Source organism: Aulonocara sp. 'chitande type north' Nkhata Bay, linkage group LG15, assembly GCF_057382095.1.
Source record: "Aulonocara sp. 'chitande type north' Nkhata Bay isolate Kocher_YH1m ecotype deep benthic linkage group LG15, A_spYH_male_GT1.1, whole genome shotgun sequence".
NCBI lineage: Eukaryota > Metazoa > Chordata > Actinopteri > Cichliformes > Cichlidae > Aulonocara > Aulonocara sp. 'chitande type north' Nkhata Bay.
The window spans coordinates 12,618,905-12,640,243 of NC_141358.1; the positions used below are offsets into that span (position 1 = coordinate 12,618,905).

The following is a 21,339-nucleotide window of genomic DNA, read 5'->3' on the forward strand; positions in this document are numbered from 1 at the left end:
ATCATCCATGTGCTCTCTGGCAAACTTCAGACGGGCCTGGACATGCACTGGCTTCAGCAGCGGAACACGTCTGGCACTGCAGGATTTGATTCCCTGCCGTTGTAGTGTGTTACTGATGGTGACCTTTGTTACTTTGGTCCCAGCTCTCTGCAGGTCATTCACCAGGTCCCCCCGTGTGGTTCTGGGATCTTTGCTCACCGTTTTCATGATCATTTTGACCCCACAGGATGAGATCTTGCGTGGAGCCCCAGATCGAGGGAGATTATCAGTGGTCTTGTATGTCTTCCATTTTCTGATGATTGCTCCCACAGTTGATTTTTTCACACCAAGCTGCTTGCCTATTGTAGATTCACTCTTCCCAGTCTGGTGCAGGTCTACAATACTTTTCCTGGTGTCCTTCGAAAGCTCTTTGGTCTTGGCCATGGCAGAGTTTGGAGTCTGACTGTTTGAGGCTGTGGACAGGTGTCTTTTATACAGATGATGAGTTCAAACAGGTGCCATTCATACAGGTAACGAGTGGGGGACAGAAAAGCCTCTTACAGAAGACGTTACAGGTCTGTGAGAGCCAGAGATTTTCCTTGTTTGAGGTGACCAAATACTTATTTTCCACCCTAATTTACGAATAAATTGTTTACAAATCCTACCATGTGAATTCATGGATTTTTTTTTCCACATTCTGTCTCTCACAGTTGAAGTGTACCTCTGGTGCAAATTACTGACCTCTGTCATCATTTTAAGTGGGGGAATTTGCACAATCGGTGGCTGACTAAATACTTTTTTGCCCCACTGTATGTATGTAAGTGTAGGTGCCCATTGAAAATCTAAAGTATCATGATGCTGCAATGCCACCAGCTTAAAAAAACATTACTGACAGGTTGTATTTTTACTGTCAGGCTATATTATCTTTTACATTTGATAGTTAAACTGACAGTTTGCTTTCCTCACCTCCACATCCTGAAGAAAAGCCCTAACACTGAGGAAAGAGACTTGAACAGGAGCATTGAGTTTGGCTTCGGCAGTGTCCAGCAGCTCTTTCAGGGCCCAAATAGCCTTCAAGTGTTCTTTTCTCCACTTCTCCAACTCATCTGAATGGGCATACTGCAGCAAAAAAGAAGCTAATTACACTTTACACTGAGAAATGAATCAAACAGAGCCAGCACATATGTTTTGACCCAATTCTGTCTTTGTCTGACAGGCAGTATTTTTAGATGTTTTCATTCATTACTTGTTTGACTTTGAGGAAGAGGTCTCTCCATCGCCCGTTTAAAATGAGTAGCTGCTGCTTGAGATCAAGTGACACTGTCTCGTCACACGTTTCAATAAGAAAATTCCCTGCATCGTTCATGGCCGCATGCTGATCCATCCAGTGGCTGAGATCCCTGAAAAACTCCTGGAAGACAAAGAAATTAAGAGAAACAAAGAGCGAGTGTCAAAGAAAGAGATGAAGAAAGCTAATCAAAAAAGGAACAAAGAAAGTGATTCAAAGAAAGAAACAAAGGAAGGACAATAAAAAAGTGGGGTAATTAGATGTCTAATCCTAGACGGAGATGTGAGTCTGTGTAACCATGGCAATGCAACAACAGGAATATCCTCAGCGGCTTGTTGAAGGATCATTTGATACTTGAGTGGAGACTCCTAATAAGCTTCCACATAAAAAAACTAAATTCTTCAAAATGGCTTGATTGCTACAATTAAATCTGAGTCCATCAAATAAATGGGTGTATGAACAGGCTCCTAATCTGTTCACAGAAAAAATAAAGTAAAAAAATCAAAGGCTCAGACAGTATTAAGATCTAATCTCATACCCGTTTTGTGTTTTCTGGCTGGCTCAGGGCTTCCTCTGCATCTTCCAGCCAGGCCTGCAAAGAGGCCACAGTGGAGGTGTACCTCTCCCAGTTGGACAGCACTTCCTCCAGCATGCTCCTCACGCTGCGCACTTCCATGGACAGACTCCTCCACTGAGTCACCACCTCCCGCATAAACCTGCGCACTCCCATCTCGCCTTCATCCACTGGAAGAGAGGTAAAGTTTAACAAGAATGACAGCTACCGATAACACCACCATTACCTCTGATTCTGCTGCCGCTAATAATGTCACTTATTCACAAGAGTCAAATGGAAAATGAAGCACTGAAGCAGCTGTTTTGAAGCTGCAGCTGTACCTTTTATGTCTGTGTGTGCCTGATGACTTTCACTGCTTTGTTTCACATCACCACACTTTGGCAAAGGCAGGGGAACACTCGATAAAGCAAAAGGAGGCACACGCTTTTGCAGAAAACTCCCTGACCCCAAAAACTCACTACAAGGAGATGTATCATCTGTGCTTGTGCTACATTCTTAGATGCAAACTCTCTAGTTGTTAGAGTATGTGCAAAACAATGGCATAAAGACGCACATCAGATAAACGCAATGCTTCTAAAATGGGAGACAAAAAACAGATCAGTACCCTAACCCTTTTCCTTATTTTTCTCAGGCAGCCAATCAGAAACCACGATGCTAACTACAGTACCAGCAGGACCTGCTGCATTTCATTTGTGGGGTCGACCAATCAAACCTCAGATGTCCTGATTTCTCACCACACCTCACTTCTCTGCTCTGCATACCCTAAAGCAATGCAACCCTGAAACCTAATGAAACCAGCAAGCTAGCTCAGTTTGCGCCCAGAGACCTGCAGAAGTGGAGCAGCCCCCCAACTAGCAAATGGGGTCGTATTCCCCACTGAGAGCAGAGAGTGGAGGAACCTCATTTAGCTGTAGCCTGCAGACTCTCCTCCTCTATCAAATTGTGAAACCAGTCAGGGGCAAACTGAGCTGCTGGCAGGGAAAGCCTCATTGGTTAGTGAGTTGTTGAAAAGGGAAATAAAGTTGAAATATAGTGAACAATTGAGAGATACTGATCTCAGCCAGGATACACTGGAAGTATCAGATCAATTTCAGATTAAAGTTCCATTAAAAGGATGAGAATGCATTGGAAATGTGACATAATAATGATGTTCCCAATCAATGAGCAGGACTGCTTTAATGCATTGTTGGACATTTTATGTGATTCTGACATCATCGCAATAAAGCGCCTTTCAGATTACTGTCTGGCAGGATATTGATAAACATTTCCCAGACTTCCCGGGAGAATTACTGAATTACTTTATTATAAGAAAGTGATAGGATAATAAATGCTTATATATACATATAGTAAATATTACACCTTGAGCTACTCACCTGAGCTGTCAGCACTCACATAGGCCTCTGCAGACAGTTTCAGAGACTGGAACAACATCTCATAGTTTTCAAAGAAACGCTGCTTCTCCACAAATGACTGATGAAGACAGATTCCAAAAGAAAATGTTATTAGATGTGAAAAGCATCTTAACAGATACACAGAAACAGAACTAAATATCTTATACATGTGCTATGTAATGGTAACTATCCTTCATCAACCAATAATTATTATACAATATACAAAAATTAATTCAAAATTAAAAATCCTTTCCACATAAGCATGCAGGTGAACCCTGAAGATCAAACTACACAAATCAGAGACTGAGCTTACGATATAGCTGTGAAGCATCAGTTCCACAGATTCCTGTTGACCATATTTGATGATCCAGGACTTTAGTTTGGACTCAGCCAGACTGAGGAAGGCCTGCATGTGATGTTTGTTCTCCAGAAATTCCATTTTTGCTAAGTGGATGCTAGAAGATGTAGAGATAAAGTTCATCCTAAAAAAGACACAGTTCATACAGGGACATCAGACCTATACCTCGACCTTCTCATACTGCTGCTTTCCCAAAAAGCAAGGTTGTGGAAAAAAAACACACCGACTGAGGTGCCAAATTTCTTTCAAATAATCTGTTCTTATCAGAAAAACATTACCACGAAGAACATTAATTTTGTATTCTGCACTTTCAAGAGAGACTAGCAGGAGTTTTGTTTACCTCTCAGCCATGTCTTGGAGCTGGTCTGGGGGAACAGGCACTCCATCAACACTTCTGTCTTTATGGATTCTCTGAAAGACCTGCTGGTGACTTTCCAGGCTCTTCAACACATCCTGTGCAGAGTACACCGAGTAAAGATATGAAAACAGACATAAAAATGTATTTATACATTCTGTGTTCATTCTAATAGTATGTTTGATTCTCACACTCTATTGTGCTATGTATGGCTCTGCACTAACCTTGTGCTGCTCCAGAGCTCTATGCACAGTGCTGGCTGTGATATCATGTGCCTGCTGGATGGTTATCTCCTGCCGCAGAGCTTCCTCGGCCTCATGCAGCCATGCTCCCACTGTGTCCAGAGGAGCTGGCAGAGACCTATCCAGCTGAAGATGCCAGTCCAGTAACTAAGATGGATAAAAACAGACGATGTCTCCTGAAATAATGACCTCATCACACAAATAATTTAATTTTTAATTTCTATAAAAAAAAAGAAGGAGACACTAAGTCATCAGCTCTTTATAAAAAACACAACTTGTGTTAGCCCAAATAAGGTAAAAGGAAATAACCTTAAACGATAAATCATCATACAAGCTTAAAAAATGGCTGATTCTCAGAGTTGCTGGCAAAGCACAAAATAAATTCAAATTATGCCTTCTGAAGTCCTTATGTATGAATTAGAACATTGTAAACACTCCATCGACCTCCAGGAGTAGCTTTAAATATCTTTAGATATCACTTTTTCTGAATGGAAAAAAAATGCTCTGTGTACAATTCTGAACAGGAGGCGAGTGGGTAATCCCGCTGCTCTCACCCTTTTGGAGATCCTTTCCCAGGCCTGTTTGACCAGAGCCTGATCCACAGTCAACATCCCATCCCTCTGAGTAGACTGCAAAGCTCCCTCCACCTGCTTCCTCCTCATCTCCAACTGGACACGCAGACTTTTGAACAGCTGAAAAGCAAAAATCATTGACTCACAGCTCTTTATCCTCGATAAAAGGATGATAATGAGTGTTCTCTCCCTCACAGGTCATACCCTTTTCCCATTTGCATCTTATCAGATCCTCATATGTTCTACCTTTAAAAACTGTCCCTCTATCTGGCTTTAGACTTTCCGAGCTATGCAATGACAATGAGGATATCCCACATGCTGCTGAATATGGAATGTATCCCGAGGCTTGGTGGAATAAGCCAGATTGACTGAAAATATGACGGCTGCTGCCTGATCCCCACAGTCTAATACCACTGATTAAGCTAATAATAGGAGCGTCTGTGCCCAGTGTGCCCAGTTTAAACACACCCCGCCACAGACACACACACACTCACACTAACCTGGTACTGCTGAGCAAGACTGCCCTCAGTCTCCTGAGCCTGTATTGCATCTCTCTCCAGCTGGTCGAGCCACATCCTGAGCTCCCTCAGGCTCTTTCGCTGCTCTCTCTAGGTGGCCGGGATCATGCAGGAGTGGCAGAGTGAACGAGTAGGAGATTGGGAAATAAAAGAAAAGAGGACAGTGCACCCAAAAAAAGGAGGAAAGAAAAGAAGACAGAGTGGAAAAAGTGATTGACCGGGATGAAAAGAGGAAAGAAGGGAACAAGAAAGCAGAGCATGCACGGTTAAACATGTGTTCCCCTAATCCTCTGTGTCTCCCTGCAGGACAAAACGTCAAAAACCCACAGCTGCCAACAACACTCAGCTTAGACAGGGTACTTTGTCTAAGACCCCCTACGAACATTTCATTGGATTTTAAATAAGCATGACGATAATGCGATGCTGCTAAAAAGCTTGTGCGATAGACCATTCCGTTTGAGAGCTGTTCAGTCTGAATCTATTCACTTGTACCACCCCTCCTGAAGGAAGCCCCAACTTTATTCTCTATGACAGCTCAGAACATGGAAGTAGATCAAGTTAATTCTAAAAGGAAACAGTCTGCCATATTTTACTCACCATCATTCTCTAAATATTTTCTACCCAAGTGTTTATGCTTCTGTTTATTTTTTAAATTCACGCTTTGTCACAGCTAATTAATCTCCCGTGCAAACACCAGGCAGTAAGGAAGAACAAAAAACCCTATCGGTGCTGTAAAACAGCAAAACACGGTGTGACATACATCTGGACACAGCAAACAATAAAAAAGGCCAACCTCTATTCACAAGCTTTCCATCAAATATGCTGTATCAGTGCACACTGCCGATGCCAGAGGCCTTCATTGTCATGCTAATGGGACCGAGAGCCAAAGCGCTCAGTGGTAGCATTCATAAATGGTAATATCACATCTTATTATATTGGACTTCCTTCCGTTATCATGGCTTAGAAACCCCGCGGCCCGAATATCACATCAGGTTAGATAAAGAGCCAATATTAGGATACAGGCTTTATTTTGACATGAAAAATCAGTGTTTAATCCCATTCTTACAAAGTACAGTAGGGACTGATACAGCAATCCAATAGAGGAGGCAGAAAAATGTGCTTTAATCAAATTTATATGGAAACCATGAATGATCATGGGTGGTAATTGCATTGTGTTGGAGGAAATTATTGAAAACTCTCCCCTGGGAACCGAAGTGGCTAAATAACCTACCTCCAACATTTCCTCTATATCCCGAGGTGCAAGATCATGCTGCAGAACAGAGTCCAGCACAACAACCACAGGAAAGCAGTCACCATACAAACGCACCAGAGAAGAAGACAAAGAGCAACACAAAGAGAGAAAGATGTACAAAAACGAAACACAGAACAGACAAGACACTGCAGCAGCTCGTTTCAACCTACTTTAAAAACTAGATAGCTTCAAGTCATTAAATAAGAGATTTTAACTAAATTCTGAATCAATTAAATATAAAATTAGACAAGCAGATTTTTCTTTTCCCCCTGAACCTTGAACATTGCACTTTGATAGCTCAAAATGATTATAAATAATACACATACAAACATACAAATACATATACAAAAGACAAACATTCACTATGCAGAAAGAGAGAAGATGATCACAATGACAGGCTATCGAGACCGAGACAGCCGGTTACCTCTACTTGTAGCTGTCCCTCGGAGCCGCTCTGCTTTCGTTCTGGAAGATGCTTCAGGAATTGGGCTACATATGTCATGACAGATTTCTCATCTGGCTTTTCTACGTCGACATCTGAGACGGGAACCAAATAAATAAAATCAGAAGTCAAATAAGCTGGCTGTAAATTCTTCAAGTTTTCTCATAGAGAAAAATATCAGCCGCTGATAAGAATCAGCTTGACTGAAGGAGACAAGCGGGCATCTCAAATAAAATCAATTTTCACCATTTCAGATCAGTGTCCAAGTTTTGTTTGGGGGTTCCGCCATGCTGGATCTCATGGCCTAATGCACCTTAATTATGCTGATGTCAAGCTTGATTTGCTGGAGTACATTTTGAAGGGCAGGCATGAAGGGGAACAGATGGTGTCTGGCAGTGAAAGTGAGATGCACATCTGATGCAAGGACTGACCCAGTACTGTACAGTATTTCTATTCTCTAAAACTTGCCTTGCAAACATTTCCGACAGTATTCATGCCCCATGGTAGGCAACTGTCTCCTCAGTCTTGTGTCTAGTTTAACTTCCCCCTTGTTATCTCGTCATCTTGATTTAACTGAGCTGTATTTTGGTATCCTTCTGTTTCTACTCTCCTTGATTACCTTCATGCGTATAAATAGTCCTGTATGGTTTCTTAGTCTTTGTCATAACATTTGTTTACCTGTCCTTCTGTTCCCCCTGTCTGTTTTCAAGAAGCTTTTTAGGAATATGTTTTATATTTTAGACATTTGGGGAGGACTACTTTTGGGTCCTTCTCCTGCAAATCGTAACAGAAATTTGGGTTTAATGAGTAAACATCCCCTTGTACTGGTGAAAGCCGGGGTGGTGGTGACATTGAAACACCACGCAGCAGAGGAAGAAGCATGTTAGAGGAAGAAACAAGACATTTTTCAGCTTAGGATGTGTTTGGTATATGTAGGTGTATAATGCACCATGGCTTCAGTGGACTGCCTATCTGCCTCTTTACTGCATTAATCTGTATTTTGTAGCAGAGAGAATCCAGTCAGCGACCTAAAATATTATTTTAGGTCGCGACCAAATTTTTTAATGGTGCGACTAAAAAACATATTAGGTTGCACCGGTGCGACCAACTGTTTGAGTAACAAAAAAATAAATAAATACTCTGCAACTCCGAACGTCTCCGTGTGGTCAACAGCAGACACACATTATGCCCCTATCGTGGTCTAAACCAATCAAAGATAGTCAGGGGCGGGACCTCTCTGATTGATCGTGGTCCAGATATTCATGTAGTCCGTGTGTATGTTTGAAAGTGCAGGGCAGGTGGATAGAGAGAGGTGAGTAGCTTGAATAAAGCGATATCGATTCATTAAATCCTGAATCGACTTTTAAATATAAATGTCTTTTTCCAGGTAATTTTCTCAGGTTAAAGCTCACAAAACTATTTCAACAACCACCAAACAGCAAATGAGAGCAGGTTAACGGACTCCACACGGCATCGGGGCTGAAAGCCGACAGCTCACTGATTCTGATGTGTCAGGTCTGCGCTGTGTTTATGTCTTTTCTGCACTAGATTCTGAGCGGCCTCTCTCCAACCAAAATTCACTGAACCAGCAGCAAAAGAATCAACAAACTACGCTTCACATTTGATAAACATCGTCATGAATTCTCTCTTACTTTTGCTATTTTTTGCTCTACCACGATAAAAAAAAAATCACACTTCATGCACAGCTCTCTCTCTCTCTCTCTATGTACTTCAAGAACAGTTTTCCATCTCAAATCGTGATAAATGCACTGCCCAAGTGTCCCCTCTCCCCATTGCCTTTCAGCGGCAGGCAGCAGCAAACAGGTGCTGGTCGTCAGAGGAGGCCGATGTGATGATTAAGTTTAACATTGTCTACAATATTGCCAAAGAGTGCCAAAGCACTTTAAGCACAAGCACAAGATTATTAGTTAATCATTTACAAATCAATATTGTCTGTATGGACAGCAATCCCGCCCCCCCCCCCAAAAAAGTGCACATGTGAAACTGCGGTGTTAAGTGAAGCGGTTGAAAAATTTGGGTGTGCCTAACTTTTGCACTGGTGCGCCTAAGAAAAAAATGTAGGCGCACCAGTGCAACCATGGCAAAAAGTTAGTCTAGAGCCCTGTTAAGACAATAAAAAGAAATAAAATACATAGTAATTTTATTCCTACTTGTAGGTTTGTTGCTGGTCAGGCTCAAGTTTGCTTTTGATAAACTTAATGACAGAGTCACTCTGAAATGCTACTGGAAATGTTATTTACCCTCTGGCTCAAGAAGCTGTGGAATCCCTAGCTCAGTCTCGGCCAACAAGAAGGCTTCATGAAGATTTTCCCGATTGGGCCTTCCCCATACTCGCTCCATGTCGACAAGATTAGGCCGGAGAGCATTGATTACCGCGAAGAATGCTAAACCAGTACGCCAGCTGGGGCCAAAGTCCCTCACCTCAAGGCTCAGACTTCTAGAAAGGACAGAAAATTACAAGGTCACAGCAGAGAAAAAACAAAACATAACCTACAACCTGCAGCAACACTTGACCATCAAATCAGACTTCATACTTGGTGGCTGTCTGCTGGACCCATCTCAGTAATGCCTTTCTGGCTCCACCCTGCAGAGGAGGAAGAGTCTTCTTTTTGACGGGTGGGCTGGTGATCTCAGTGCTGCTGGTGGAGCTGTCCAGTGAGGAGGTGCTGCTGGACACGGTATGGAGTGCTGGTAGGCTACTGGTTAACTCCTCAATCTGGAAGCAACAGAATACCAACTAAAGTCAGGCTTAGCCACAGTTAGTGATTCAACTGCGTTTCTCCCTGTTTATCATGCCCTGTGTTGCTCTGCTCTCCGGCTCCTTCAGGTTTGTTACTTTGGTTCTTAGTTTTTCCCAGTTTAGGTGTGCTCCAAGTTGTTTGCTTAATTATTAGATCTTGTGAGTGAGAATCTTTTCCTAACAACCTTATAAGGAATCGTGTCTGCAAATTAGCTGTGGCTTTAATCCTTGTATACATCAGCCGCATTTTACTTAAATATTATTTTTTATCTGTGGTATCATTATATCATACTTTATTTATTGAACAAAGCAAAAATTGTGAATCTGTACGAATAGAGTCAACGGACATATTTAAGCAAGCATGTAAATTATTATATTGGGAGCTCAGTCTGATAATATCCTATCAGGCCTGCGGATGAGCCACAGTTTCTGTTCCCTAAAGTCAGCAGACTCAGAAAATCCATAAATAAAACAAATCAATATGTCAGTAAGTGAAAGTGTACATTTACTAGTGCACTACATTTCCTTTATTGAATATCCTTATGTCTGATGGAGTAGCAGGCATTTATGTGTACTGATGCTGCTACCAGAGTGGAGTATTAAGTTCTGATTTATTCTCTGCATGTCTGAATTACCTGAGGCAGATGCTGTTTATTTTGAGTGTAAGTACTTTTAAAGATCAACTTATTTTTTATGTCCCTTAAGCTTAAATTGCTCATTTTTTTATATATATAACTAGAAAAATACACATCTGCTCTCTCTGCAAACTGGATATTCTCAGCCATGTTAGCTGTCAGGTTAAGGTTCTTGTGGTGAGCAAGTAGTAATATTCACATCATGTTTTTCTTCTCACTGTTTTTCAAAAAATAATGCTGAATTATGTGCATTGAATCTGATGATCTAATCGCACTAATGCTGCAAAAAGTTACCTGGAAATAGAGAATGATGGTCCACACCAACCCCAGGACAATAGATGGCCGTCCATCCACGATGTCTGTTGAGTTGATGTTCACCAACTTGATCTGTGTCCAAACGCAGCAGCATTAAACTACACTATTAGAAGGTCTAGATATTTCCAGATCGCAGACTAATCTATCATTTTTTACTATTACCCCAATAAGCTAATTTTATTCAGAAAGTTAACAATAAAGAGTGTAATGTACAAACACTGCCCAGCCAAAAAAAAAGCAAAAAAAAAAAGCTCAACATCTGGATTTAACCAACCGAAAAAGTAAGCGCCATCCATAGGATTTAAGAAGATTCAAAGCGTTTATTGTCATGTGTACCAAGAAAAAGCATTTCTCTGTACAATTACATTCTTTCTCTGCTGTCCAATTGCTCGGGTGTAACTGATGCTACGACTAGCTTCTTGTTTCATAAACAACGATATCCTATCTCATGACTTAAACATTCATCCTCAAGAAAGAAATTATGTAGCTGGAAAAAATCTTGTTTGTGGTCAGAGATCACTTAAATATTTGGTGAAATCAAATATAATGAATAAATAAGTCTACTAGTGAAAGTAGAAGATTTTCCTTATACACAATGTGAAGGAAACTGATGGGATTAGGACTAAACAATTGTGCAGGGTAAAGAAAACCACTTATCAGTAGCTTTAGTTTAGTTGGGAGCAAACGGGTTGAACTCTGGAACAATGGAAAAAGTATTATGATTTGGGGTTGCTTTAGTTGGTCTGGTTCAGGAATGTTATGTGGCCAAAAAATACATGGGGTCAGCAGAATCTACTTAATGACCAGATAAATGTTTTTAAAGATCAAAATGGCAGGATTCAAAGAGGGCACCAGTGTGAAAGAGTTGTCCAGGGAGCATCATTTTCACACATGGGTTGATCACTTTAAACCTTAACCCCATTGAGAATCTTTGGGATGTGCTGGAGAACTGATCAGACTCTTCTAACATCAATACAAGATCGTGGCACAAACATAATGGATTTATGGACAAAAATAAATATTAGGACATTCATAAGATTATCTAAACCATACCACAGCAATTAAGTCAAATGAAATAAAAGAGCACGTGACTTTTTGGCCAGGCAGTATGTTCAAGTCCTACTGCGATTGAGAATCTCTTTTTCAATAGAGTGATGTAAAAGATAAAAAGCTGCACGAATACTAACGTTACACACATTAAAGCAGGTGAACTTAACATCCAGATTGAGAACAAAACAGCCACAGGTTCAAGCTAATTTCAGTGCATCTTTAAGAGAAATCACATGTAATCATCAGAACTCCTGCATGCAGATGTTTCTGACACAATTTATCAACATCACAAAGAAAAAAGTAGAGCAATGTTATGAATACTGACCGGAGATCCTCTGTACGCAGACTGGAGGCAGATGGAGGTGGAACAGGAAGAGGAGGAGGGGGAGAAAGATAATTCATAAGTACTGGAGATGATTGAAAGCAAACGCCTGATTGACTGTGAAAAGGCAGATACTGTAGCATCTCTGAGGTGAGATAACTTGAGTGGTTGGCTGAGAGGAGAGATCTATCACTACTACACAGGCAACAGGGATTATATCCAGCAGAGATGGACACAGAGAAAGGGAGAAAGGGGCCGAGTGGAGCAAGAAACGAGAGAGAGAGGAGGCTGTATCTTGTGATATGATGAAGTATTGTATATTATCACATAGAGGGTTGTATTACTGAGGCGCCGCAGCACAACAGGTCATCTAATGGTAATACCTGCCACTCCACACATGTGAACAAGCATGAAAAACGAGATTGGGGGCAGACGAGGGCAACGTGGGGAACCGTGGGATAGTGACTGATAAGAACATATGCAATACATGGTGTTATATTAAAAAACACAGCAGGTTATCCTGGCAAATCAAAACAGTAATGCAAGGCTGGAGTGGTTAACAGAGGTATAGCGTGACCACACTGAAAACACACCAGTATAAAATGACAGCAGTAAGCATATACAGTAGCAGTAGTTGTGTTTCTTTGGATAAATTGTACTAAACTCTAAATAGCAAAACTAAAAAGTTGTGAAGCTGCGTAAAACGCTAACAAACTATCCATCCATTTTCTAAGTTGCTTATCCAGTTCAGGGTCAGGTAAACTGGAACCTACCCCAGATGTTTGCATTCAAGGTGGGGTAAACACTGGAGCGGTGACCTGTCCATCACAGGTAACCAATCATCTAAATTTATTATATTAATAACACGTCAAAGGCAACATGTTAAATCATGAAAACCAAATTCAACCATTTTTTTAATAATTTGACTATGAGTTCTTCTTTTATTGTTTAAATATTTGACACTCAGTTTTTTTACTCCTCGCCGTCTGTACTTTAGAAAGTCTCAATCTCTCCGTGGCACTCGTTTACATCCAATTATTACTCATTAAAATAATAATTTATTACTACATTTTTTTAAGAATCTTATTTCTATGTGCATTTTGTTGCCACAGTCCAAGGTTTTGTGAAACTTGTTGCTGGGATCGAAATCAAAATGAGAAAATGACCATGGTGGTGTTTACTACACCATCAGTGATGACCCCAAACCCTAACTCTTCATTCTAACAATTCAATTTAAGGGAGTCATGCACTGACTTGTGCAACTATCTCAGAGTTTCTTACAGGCTGTGGTATGTACTATGTACAGTTACAGCCGACATAACAATTTCAGGATCTGGCAACCCAACCCAGTCGTTTTCCCTAACCATAACCACAGCTTTCAATGACTAAACCCTAACCAGAGACTTTATTAACTAACCCTAATCACATGATCTGAATGCCTAATCTGTGTCAGTTAGAAATATGTTTTTTTATCCCTGACTGTCAAGAACAATGTTTTAAAAGAAGTGAAGGGAATATCGTCATAGGTTCAGGGTCATCACCGATGATTGGGGTCTGATTTTGCATCCAGTTTTCATTTACATTTTAGACAGCTTCTCTACTTTCCCAGAAGGGAGGCTTTACATCACAGGGTTTCAACAGTTTCCAAACATCAGTAAACATCATTACACCAGCAAACACTTACTTTCTATGACACAGACACGAGACACAATCGCGGAGCAGACATGGGCAATCTAAAGCAAAATGTAAATATGCTCTGTGTGTACATCAGCTTCCCACACAGAGAGCATATTTACGTTTAATTTTCATCTCTCCGATTTACGCAGCAGAGTGCCCACTGATGTCTCATCTCCAGACAGCAGATTACTGGTTTAGGATTTACAGTTTTAACCCTGTCACACTCGAGGAAGACAAGTCAGTGTCCCCGCAGACGTCAGCTCATACTCATGGCTTTATTTATGTATATCCAAGGACGAGCCAGGCGACACTTTGAGAACGTTTTACTAATCTCATGGAGGGGCAGTTGATGCATTTAGATGATTACATTCAAAACCATATTGAGCGTTTTTTCTGATGCAATTCTGCCAATGAAGCAGAGAAAAGGAATTTGCTAAGTGCTAATAACATGGAGTGCAGTAGGTGTAGTGGTAATCAGCTGAAGAGAGAGAGACATTCTTCTCCATCTCTTAGAGGGAGCCAAACAATTAAATGTAATGAAGTAGTTAAGACAGAATTACATTTAACAAACAAAGTCTTTGTGGAAATATAAATCGAGAGAATCTACTAATTTCAGAATACCCAAAGGATGTGGGAATGTGAAGACAATGAGAGGCGAGAAGGAAAGAGAAGCGGGTCACACGAGGTCAAGATTCAATATTTGCGCCCACAAGGCTCCAGATGAGCAGGGAGAGGAGCAGGAAGGTTAAGAAAAAAAGAGAGAAAAAAACACATAAAAAGAAGGCGGTGAACTCTTACCTTTCTACCCTCAAGGAATTTAAGAGCTGTACCAATGTTGGCGACCCAGTGGATCCTTTTTAGCTTCTTGCCCTGTTCACATGGCTGGAAGGAGAAGGGAGAACAATGGATATGGAAAGGAAGCAAGAGAGATATTGAGAGGGAAAGAAAACGGGAGGGTAAAATGTATCAGTACATGTATAAGAAATTAGCACAGTTTAAACAGACAATAAAGCATAGATGAAAAAAATATAGCATAAACGTTTTTGAAATAATGAGACTCAGAATTCCAATCAAAGACTATAAACAAACGGATCAATAGGACAGAGGCAGATTAGACCTTAGGCAGTATTGGTCAAATGTAATCCTCAAGCCGTGTGTGTCTTTGTCTGTGTTTGTGAACTCTGATCTGTCCTTGTTAATCTGGGCTTTCCCACTCAATTCAAACATCCTAATAAAAGTCAGTCAATAGGCATTTCCATATAATTCTGGCTCATTTCACATTCACTGCATTAAGTCTGCAGCCCACTGGACAAACAAACATTCAAAAATTATTGTATTTCTCTTTTATTGCATCAGCCTGAGCCGGTTCAGTGTGAGAAAGTAGAAAATATAATCCAGAGAGATCAGAGGAGAGGACGTGTTTGAAGCTTGTAGCCAAATCCCATGATGTAGAAATGACCCACAGGCTCACCAGCTTTTGTCCTGAAAGGACTTCCAGCAAGGCCAGCAGCATCACACCATCTTTTATGTCCTCAAAGAGATCGGTCATCACCAGGGGAGGGACATGCTACAGAAGAAAACACACACATCATATGAAATAAGTAAACTTAAGTGCAATGCTTAAACTAGAAACATTGTGGTTTTTAACATTGAGAAAGACTTGAAAACACTCGTCTGAAGGCAGGTGCATACTTTATAATAACACAATTTTTCCAGGCAAGATATTTCTAAACAAGCGACTGAATTTATGTAACTGTTTGTGCAAAAAAAAAAAAAAAAAAAAGAGGGGGGGGGGGGGGGGATCACTGTTTACATAAGTGTTTCATGTCACACAAAGCTTTCCCAGTTTTCTTGGAATGCAAAGAGTCAGGATTACAGAGCTAATAGGTCTAGCAATGTACAGAAAACTTTGAGGTAAGAAGTATTTTTCTGCACATTATCCCCCACAAAGCTGCATAGTGCATACATAGCCCTAACATAATACATATGTTAAACTGTAAGACATTCATTTAAACTTGTGGGACATGGATAAAGGAAATCTTCATAAAAAAACTGTGCTAGGAGCCCAAACAGAGTCTGGTGGTGCCGTGTATTACTGACAGCTGGATTCATCCATAAGCGCCGGCTCAGAGGACTCTGAACGGCTTCTTCAAATCCTAAAATATGCTGATGATTTCAAACTGTATCCTTCCCATTGACTTCCTCCCTGACCTGACACAGACTTCCAGACTTGAGGAAATCCACATATCTCAGTTTTTCGCCGCCGCCACATCAAGGATTTCTCTTAAAGCACAGTCACATGCTGGGGCTGAGGAGAGCTTTAGAGGGGAGGGGGAGCTTTCAGACGAGCGAACCATTCACAGGGAGATTAGCAGCAAAGGGAGTGAGTGAAGAGAGGGAAGGCAAAAAGTAGAGATGTGCGCAAGAGTGTGTGTGCAGCCAGAGTGAAAATATATGTACAACCCCAACAAAGTGAAAATGAGAGAGGGGTTTAATTGAGTAGAAGGAGTGGCAGTGAAAAACATGACAGAGGCAGAGAGAGACAGGACACTAACCTCACGTCTTTCAAATTTAATTAGCAAACGCAGCAGCGCTTCTCACTAATTCCTCTTCTAACGTCGTTTCATGGCTTTGGATATTAGGGTTTTCAGACAGCACTTGTGCCCGTATCATAGCCTGACAGAAGAAGCACTTAAAAAAGATCCCATTCAGAGGGATAAATTATACCATGAGCTAATTGAAGCCAAATTTACCTATTTGTTCATTATAATCCCAAAGCTAATGAGGAAATTTCAGACTAATTACAAAAAAAGAAAGTAATATTCATTCCCTTTGCTCGGCAACATGCGGTAAAAAAAATAAATCACGAACTTAATGAGCTAATTACACATGAGCGTCTGGGTCGTAATTGATTGTGAGCAGAGGAGTTTGAGGATGTGCGTCTGTCTGTGCTCTCTTGTTATTCCCCTGGTACATTTGACTGGATCCCAAAAGATCAACAGCATGAAAGACACAGAAGGGGGCAGAAACAAAGAGAACACTTAGAGGTTTCAGTTTGAGCTGCAATACATCCAGTTTGAAGGGACAATAAAAACTTGAAGCCTATTGGCAAAGTCTTTTTAGGATGATGGTATTCTGACAGGGAATTATTGGCACATAAAATCACTCATGTAGAAACATTTCAATTAAAATCATGCAGGACTTGTGCAAAGTCAGCACTGTCATCTCACAGCGACGGGGTTGTGGGTCTAAATACATTGGCTGGGGCCTTTCTTGTTGTCATTATCAACTGTGCTGCTGACCATGTGGAGTCTTACAGGATGCAGAAATGTGGAGGCAAACCGAGCAATCTTAAATGAACTGTTTATTGGCTGGTTGCAATAATCCAAAAAGGGGAACATCAAAAAAATAAACTACAGAAACAAAAGGTTGAACCAACACTGGGGCAAGGAGAACAGACACTGATCAAAGACAAGGAGAGAGAGCGTCTATATACACACAGAAGAGCAATCGGGGAAGTGGAAACAGCTGGGGACACAGCTGTACTAAATCGCAGTAGACGAGACGATGGAAACAAACTAAGCAAAGGACAGCTCTAAAAATAAAACAGGAAGTGGGACAACTAAAAAGAAGGACTAACATACATTTTGGACTTTTAAATATATTTTCATGAATTTACAACTTGTCGAGCAGATAAAGACCTCATCCTTCACCATTCATACTAATATGTAATAGACAAACAATTAATGTCTCTTTTTAATTTAAATGCCTGGAGTTTTTTTAATGTGTTAACAGAAAAATAAATAATAAAAACGATTCACTTTATAATTACAGGGCAATTTAGGCAATAAGTTACCAGAATTTTTCTGTAATTTTACATATTTACTTCTTAGAGTTTAAGCCCAAAGAGTCATGCTGGCACATTTCCTGCATTTAATACAACAGTTTTCTTTATCATGAAGAAAAACAGAGATACTGTTGAAATAACACTTTTTTATATTGAGACATCTCAGGGATTAAATGTGTAGTTAAACATCTTTACACTGATACAAATTGTTGTTGTTTTTTTTACCTGTCTGACCCACTTAAAATCAAAATGGGTTGTATGTGGTCCACAATGTAAAACAAGCTTGTATGACTCCTAAACACAAGTATGAAATGAAATGAAATGAAAGAAAGCAACACTGCCGTTAAAAAAATAAAAATAAACACAACTTAACAATTTAAGAGGACACCACAAGCAGAGTTAGCTGATTGAAATTTTTAATACTTTGAAAAACATAACAGCAGCTTAGTTAGCTGAAGCACATGCCACATGCCATGATTTGCTGTCTCTGAACTTCATGTGCACGGGATGTATCACCCTCTCCCCTCGCTCTAACCCGAGAGTAAACACCAAGAGAGGAGCTGGGAGCTTCATTTCTCTTCCTTCTTTAATCTCAAAGAACACTTGCTTCACTGATGGCTGAACTAAAGCTGTTTTCCCGGGAAAACGCCTGAAAGACGGCGAGACCTCCGCAGTTCACACTGGCCACTCTGTAATTAAGCTTTAACCTTCTCAGAAAGGATTTGTCAGAGTGGAAATTTGGGGTCCGCTGACTGAAACCCCTCCACATGTGTCACTCCACGACCGGGTGCAACATAAAATACACTGTGAGGAGAGCAATTTTGCAAGTTGAGTGTGACTGCTGTGTGGGTCTAAACGACATCAACCTTTATCTAAATGAAATGCACCCCCTGGAAAAATACTACCTTGCAGCTCTCTTATAGTTCATATCTTTGGCGAGTTAATCTGGTGAACTAATGAGAGTCATTCATCTTCTGTATAAATTACCAGCTCCAATACATCCCCTCTCATAGAAAGTCTTTGTCGGAGCCCGTAAGACTTCTTTTGTTATACCTGTGGAGTAGTAAAGTGAGGGGGAGGGCGGTGATAGCAAAAGGAAGCCCTCATGCTATGGCTCAACTCACCTAACGATTAATCACATACCTTTAGGCGGTGAATTAAAGACCTGTGATAACTGGAGTGGCCTAATCATCTGCATAGCCAAGGGCAGGATTTATCCCTGTGAGAGTAAAGCTAAACCAACTGTTAAAGCTTCTCTGTCTTCTATCCTCCTGTCTCACTTTCACACTACTTTTTGCGTATGATTAGCTATTCTTGTGATAGTGAGTCCATAAGATACCACATAATCTCTACTAGTCTGCAGAATGATGACTTCCAGAAATGGCTCTCTTTATTTTTTGCACCACCTTTAAGTTGGTGAACCTTTACCCCCTGCTCATCACAACGCTCTTTGAAAATTCACCAAGCCGCTATGACAGCCAAGACATTTTTAAGACAAATATAGGCCAATCAGTATCACTATGGTAACGTCAGGCATCAGGTGGAAGTGTAAGCAGCTTCGTGATGAGCGAGGAGAACATCACATACGTAATTTGATCAAGTCGGCAGAGGGAAAAGCATGAGGAACAAATATGGTTTTCTCTTCCAGTGGAAGTGTGATGGTATGACTAATCTATTAATTACCCGAATCCATTAATTAAGGCAAATTTAAATGGAATTTTAATGAAGTCTCCGGGATCTTTGTTGGACCAGTTCATTGAGTTTTTAGTGCATGAGTGTTGATATAGCAAAAATGATCTTTTTCCACTTTAGGTTAAAAGATTAGTTAGACATCCGGCCTTCTTGCTGAAAGCTATGTGAGGAAATAAATGCCAATCTTTGGCTCTTAGAGTAAATATAGAAGTAGGACAAAGCAACAACCTCGGGGATGAAAAATGAGCCCATTGCTGAAGTGTCAAAAATTACAGCCCTGTGAATGGCCACTTGAAACTGCAAAAAGAGGTCAGTCTCCCTGGACTCCTGTGTTAAAAATGGTCAGCTTTAGACAGCTAAGGTTTTTTTTTTTACGTCCACTTATTTATTTATTTTAGAAACCACCTGGTTTAACTGTGTTTGTAAATGTATTAAAATTAAGACACTGGCTGCTTTGGCACTGTCTCCTAGGCTTCACATCCCTGAATCGATACATATCTGGACTTTTTTTACTGTCTGAAGAGGAGGGATAGTGGATATATTGAGCAAAGGATGCTGAGAATGGAGCTGGCAGAGAAGAGGAAAAGAGGAACCTCAGAGAAAGTTCATGGATATAGTAAAGGAGGACATGCAGAGGGTTGGTGTGGCAGAAAAGGATAAAAAGGATAGATGATCTGTGGTGATCCATAAAAGGAGAAGCCAAAAAAGAAGATAAGCTACTAGATCTACTCATCTACATATTTATAATGCAAATGTGGGATATGTGTTCATTTTCTCAATTTACTCATCTGACCAAAAAAATGTTGAACTACCCCCTCAAAGCTTCGTGGGAATGCCTCTCCAAAATGTTCAATCACAATGAAATAACAAAGGGACTGCAGCTCTGGTCAACTGCAGGCTTGATAAATAAAGTATGTGGTTATACCTTGAATCTTATAAAAAATTCACAGCATTTAAATATTGGGCTGTGTGTGTGTAATTTTCTGCTGGCACAGTCCTGAGACGTGCTTATTTAATATTACGTCACGGTTTATTCCCTTCTGAGTGCTCTTCAAATGAATTTTCAGCTCCACGTCACCGCAGTTCAAGAACTCCACAGCTGTCGTAATCAAATAGGGAACCTTGAGAGGAGCGTCACTGATTGGAGTAACACTTAATTGTGTTGCACTGTGCCATATTTGCCTTGTCTGCCCATTCCTGACATACCATTTAAGCATTAATGAGCGAAACTGATGAGCCTAACGTAGTATAATGCAATAATTACAGGCCCCTCAGCATGCAGTAGCATCAAATGTGTTTGTTTACTATAAGGCAAAGACATATTGTCCACTGAGTGGACAAATGAAGAGCATGCTTTAATGAAAAACTCTTATCCTAAACAATCTAAATTGGCCCATATTGAGATAGCGAGATTACTAAAATGTAAATTAATGACTCTAGCTTGCAGGGGAAAAAGACATACAGTGTATTAAATGCTGTAATATGAAATAGATAATTAGAGTGAGAGTAAATCCTTGCTAGTAGCTATATGAAACTGACAGAATAACAAGGAGCAAAAAAATCATGCAAGAATGAAGGACCGTGTGTGGTCTGAGCTGGAACAAGCAGTCCCATGACCAGCTCTTGGAAAATGTCAGCGCATGCACACAGGATGTAGTAAAGTCACTCACAGTGGAAAAACATGGAGATCGGGGAGTTTTAAAACAAACACCAGCACCAGCTTTTGTGTAAATAGATAACACAATGCTGGCACTAGCAGGGAAACACAACCAGACTTTCTTACCTTTGCCAAGTGGGAGTTGATCCATTTTGTGAATGTCCTTTTCTGCACTGCTTCCTGCTCATCTGTAAATCAGAGCACAGAGCATCACTATTAGTCACGCGCAATAATAAACAAAGAAAGGATTAAAAACACAATCTTCTCATTGTTTATTGTGAGAGTCGCTTGGGTTTCTGATGCTGGATGGCTGCCTCTTGTTATCTCTGATAATCTTCCTGTCTCTCTAATGTGTCAGTCACACCAAATCATACCTTACACTAATGTACAAAGAGAAGGCATTTGACATTTA

General features: G+C 40.5%; 1 protein-coding gene across 1 annotated transcript in view; it reads right to left on the minus strand.

The window, feature by feature from the left end:
- The window catches only part of syne1a (spectrin repeat containing, nuclear envelope 1a), a 131,232-nt gene that overhangs the window by 107,481 nt on the left and 2,412 nt on the right, over nucleotides 1-21,339 (minus strand). Inside the window, exons 2-19 of the mRNA XM_086264230.1 lie at nucleotides 21,054-21,115; nucleotides 15,203-15,298; nucleotides 14,530-14,613; nucleotides 12,058-12,078; nucleotides 10,662-10,754; nucleotides 9,527-9,708; nucleotides 9,233-9,429; nucleotides 6,954-7,066; nucleotides 6,509-6,547; nucleotides 5,260-5,367; nucleotides 4,742-4,879; nucleotides 4,170-4,334; nucleotides 3,931-4,043; nucleotides 3,546-3,714; nucleotides 3,215-3,311; nucleotides 1,806-2,011; nucleotides 1,226-1,390; nucleotides 946-1,098 (exon numbers count right to left, since the gene is read on the minus strand). Coding sequence (XP_086120356.1) covers nucleotides 946-1,098; nucleotides 1,226-1,390; nucleotides 1,806-2,011; nucleotides 3,215-3,311; nucleotides 3,546-3,714; nucleotides 3,931-4,043; nucleotides 4,170-4,334; nucleotides 4,742-4,879; nucleotides 5,260-5,367; nucleotides 6,509-6,547; nucleotides 6,954-7,066; nucleotides 9,233-9,429; nucleotides 9,527-9,708; nucleotides 10,662-10,754; nucleotides 12,058-12,078; nucleotides 14,530-14,613; nucleotides 15,203-15,298; nucleotides 21,054-21,115 — 2,201 coding nt within the window. The remainder of the gene's footprint in view (nucleotides 1-945; nucleotides 1,099-1,225; nucleotides 1,391-1,805; nucleotides 2,012-3,214; nucleotides 3,312-3,545; nucleotides 3,715-3,930; nucleotides 4,044-4,169; nucleotides 4,335-4,741; nucleotides 4,880-5,259; nucleotides 5,368-6,508; nucleotides 6,548-6,953; nucleotides 7,067-9,232; nucleotides 9,430-9,526; nucleotides 9,709-10,661; nucleotides 10,755-12,057; nucleotides 12,079-14,529; nucleotides 14,614-15,202; nucleotides 15,299-21,053; nucleotides 21,116-21,339) is intronic.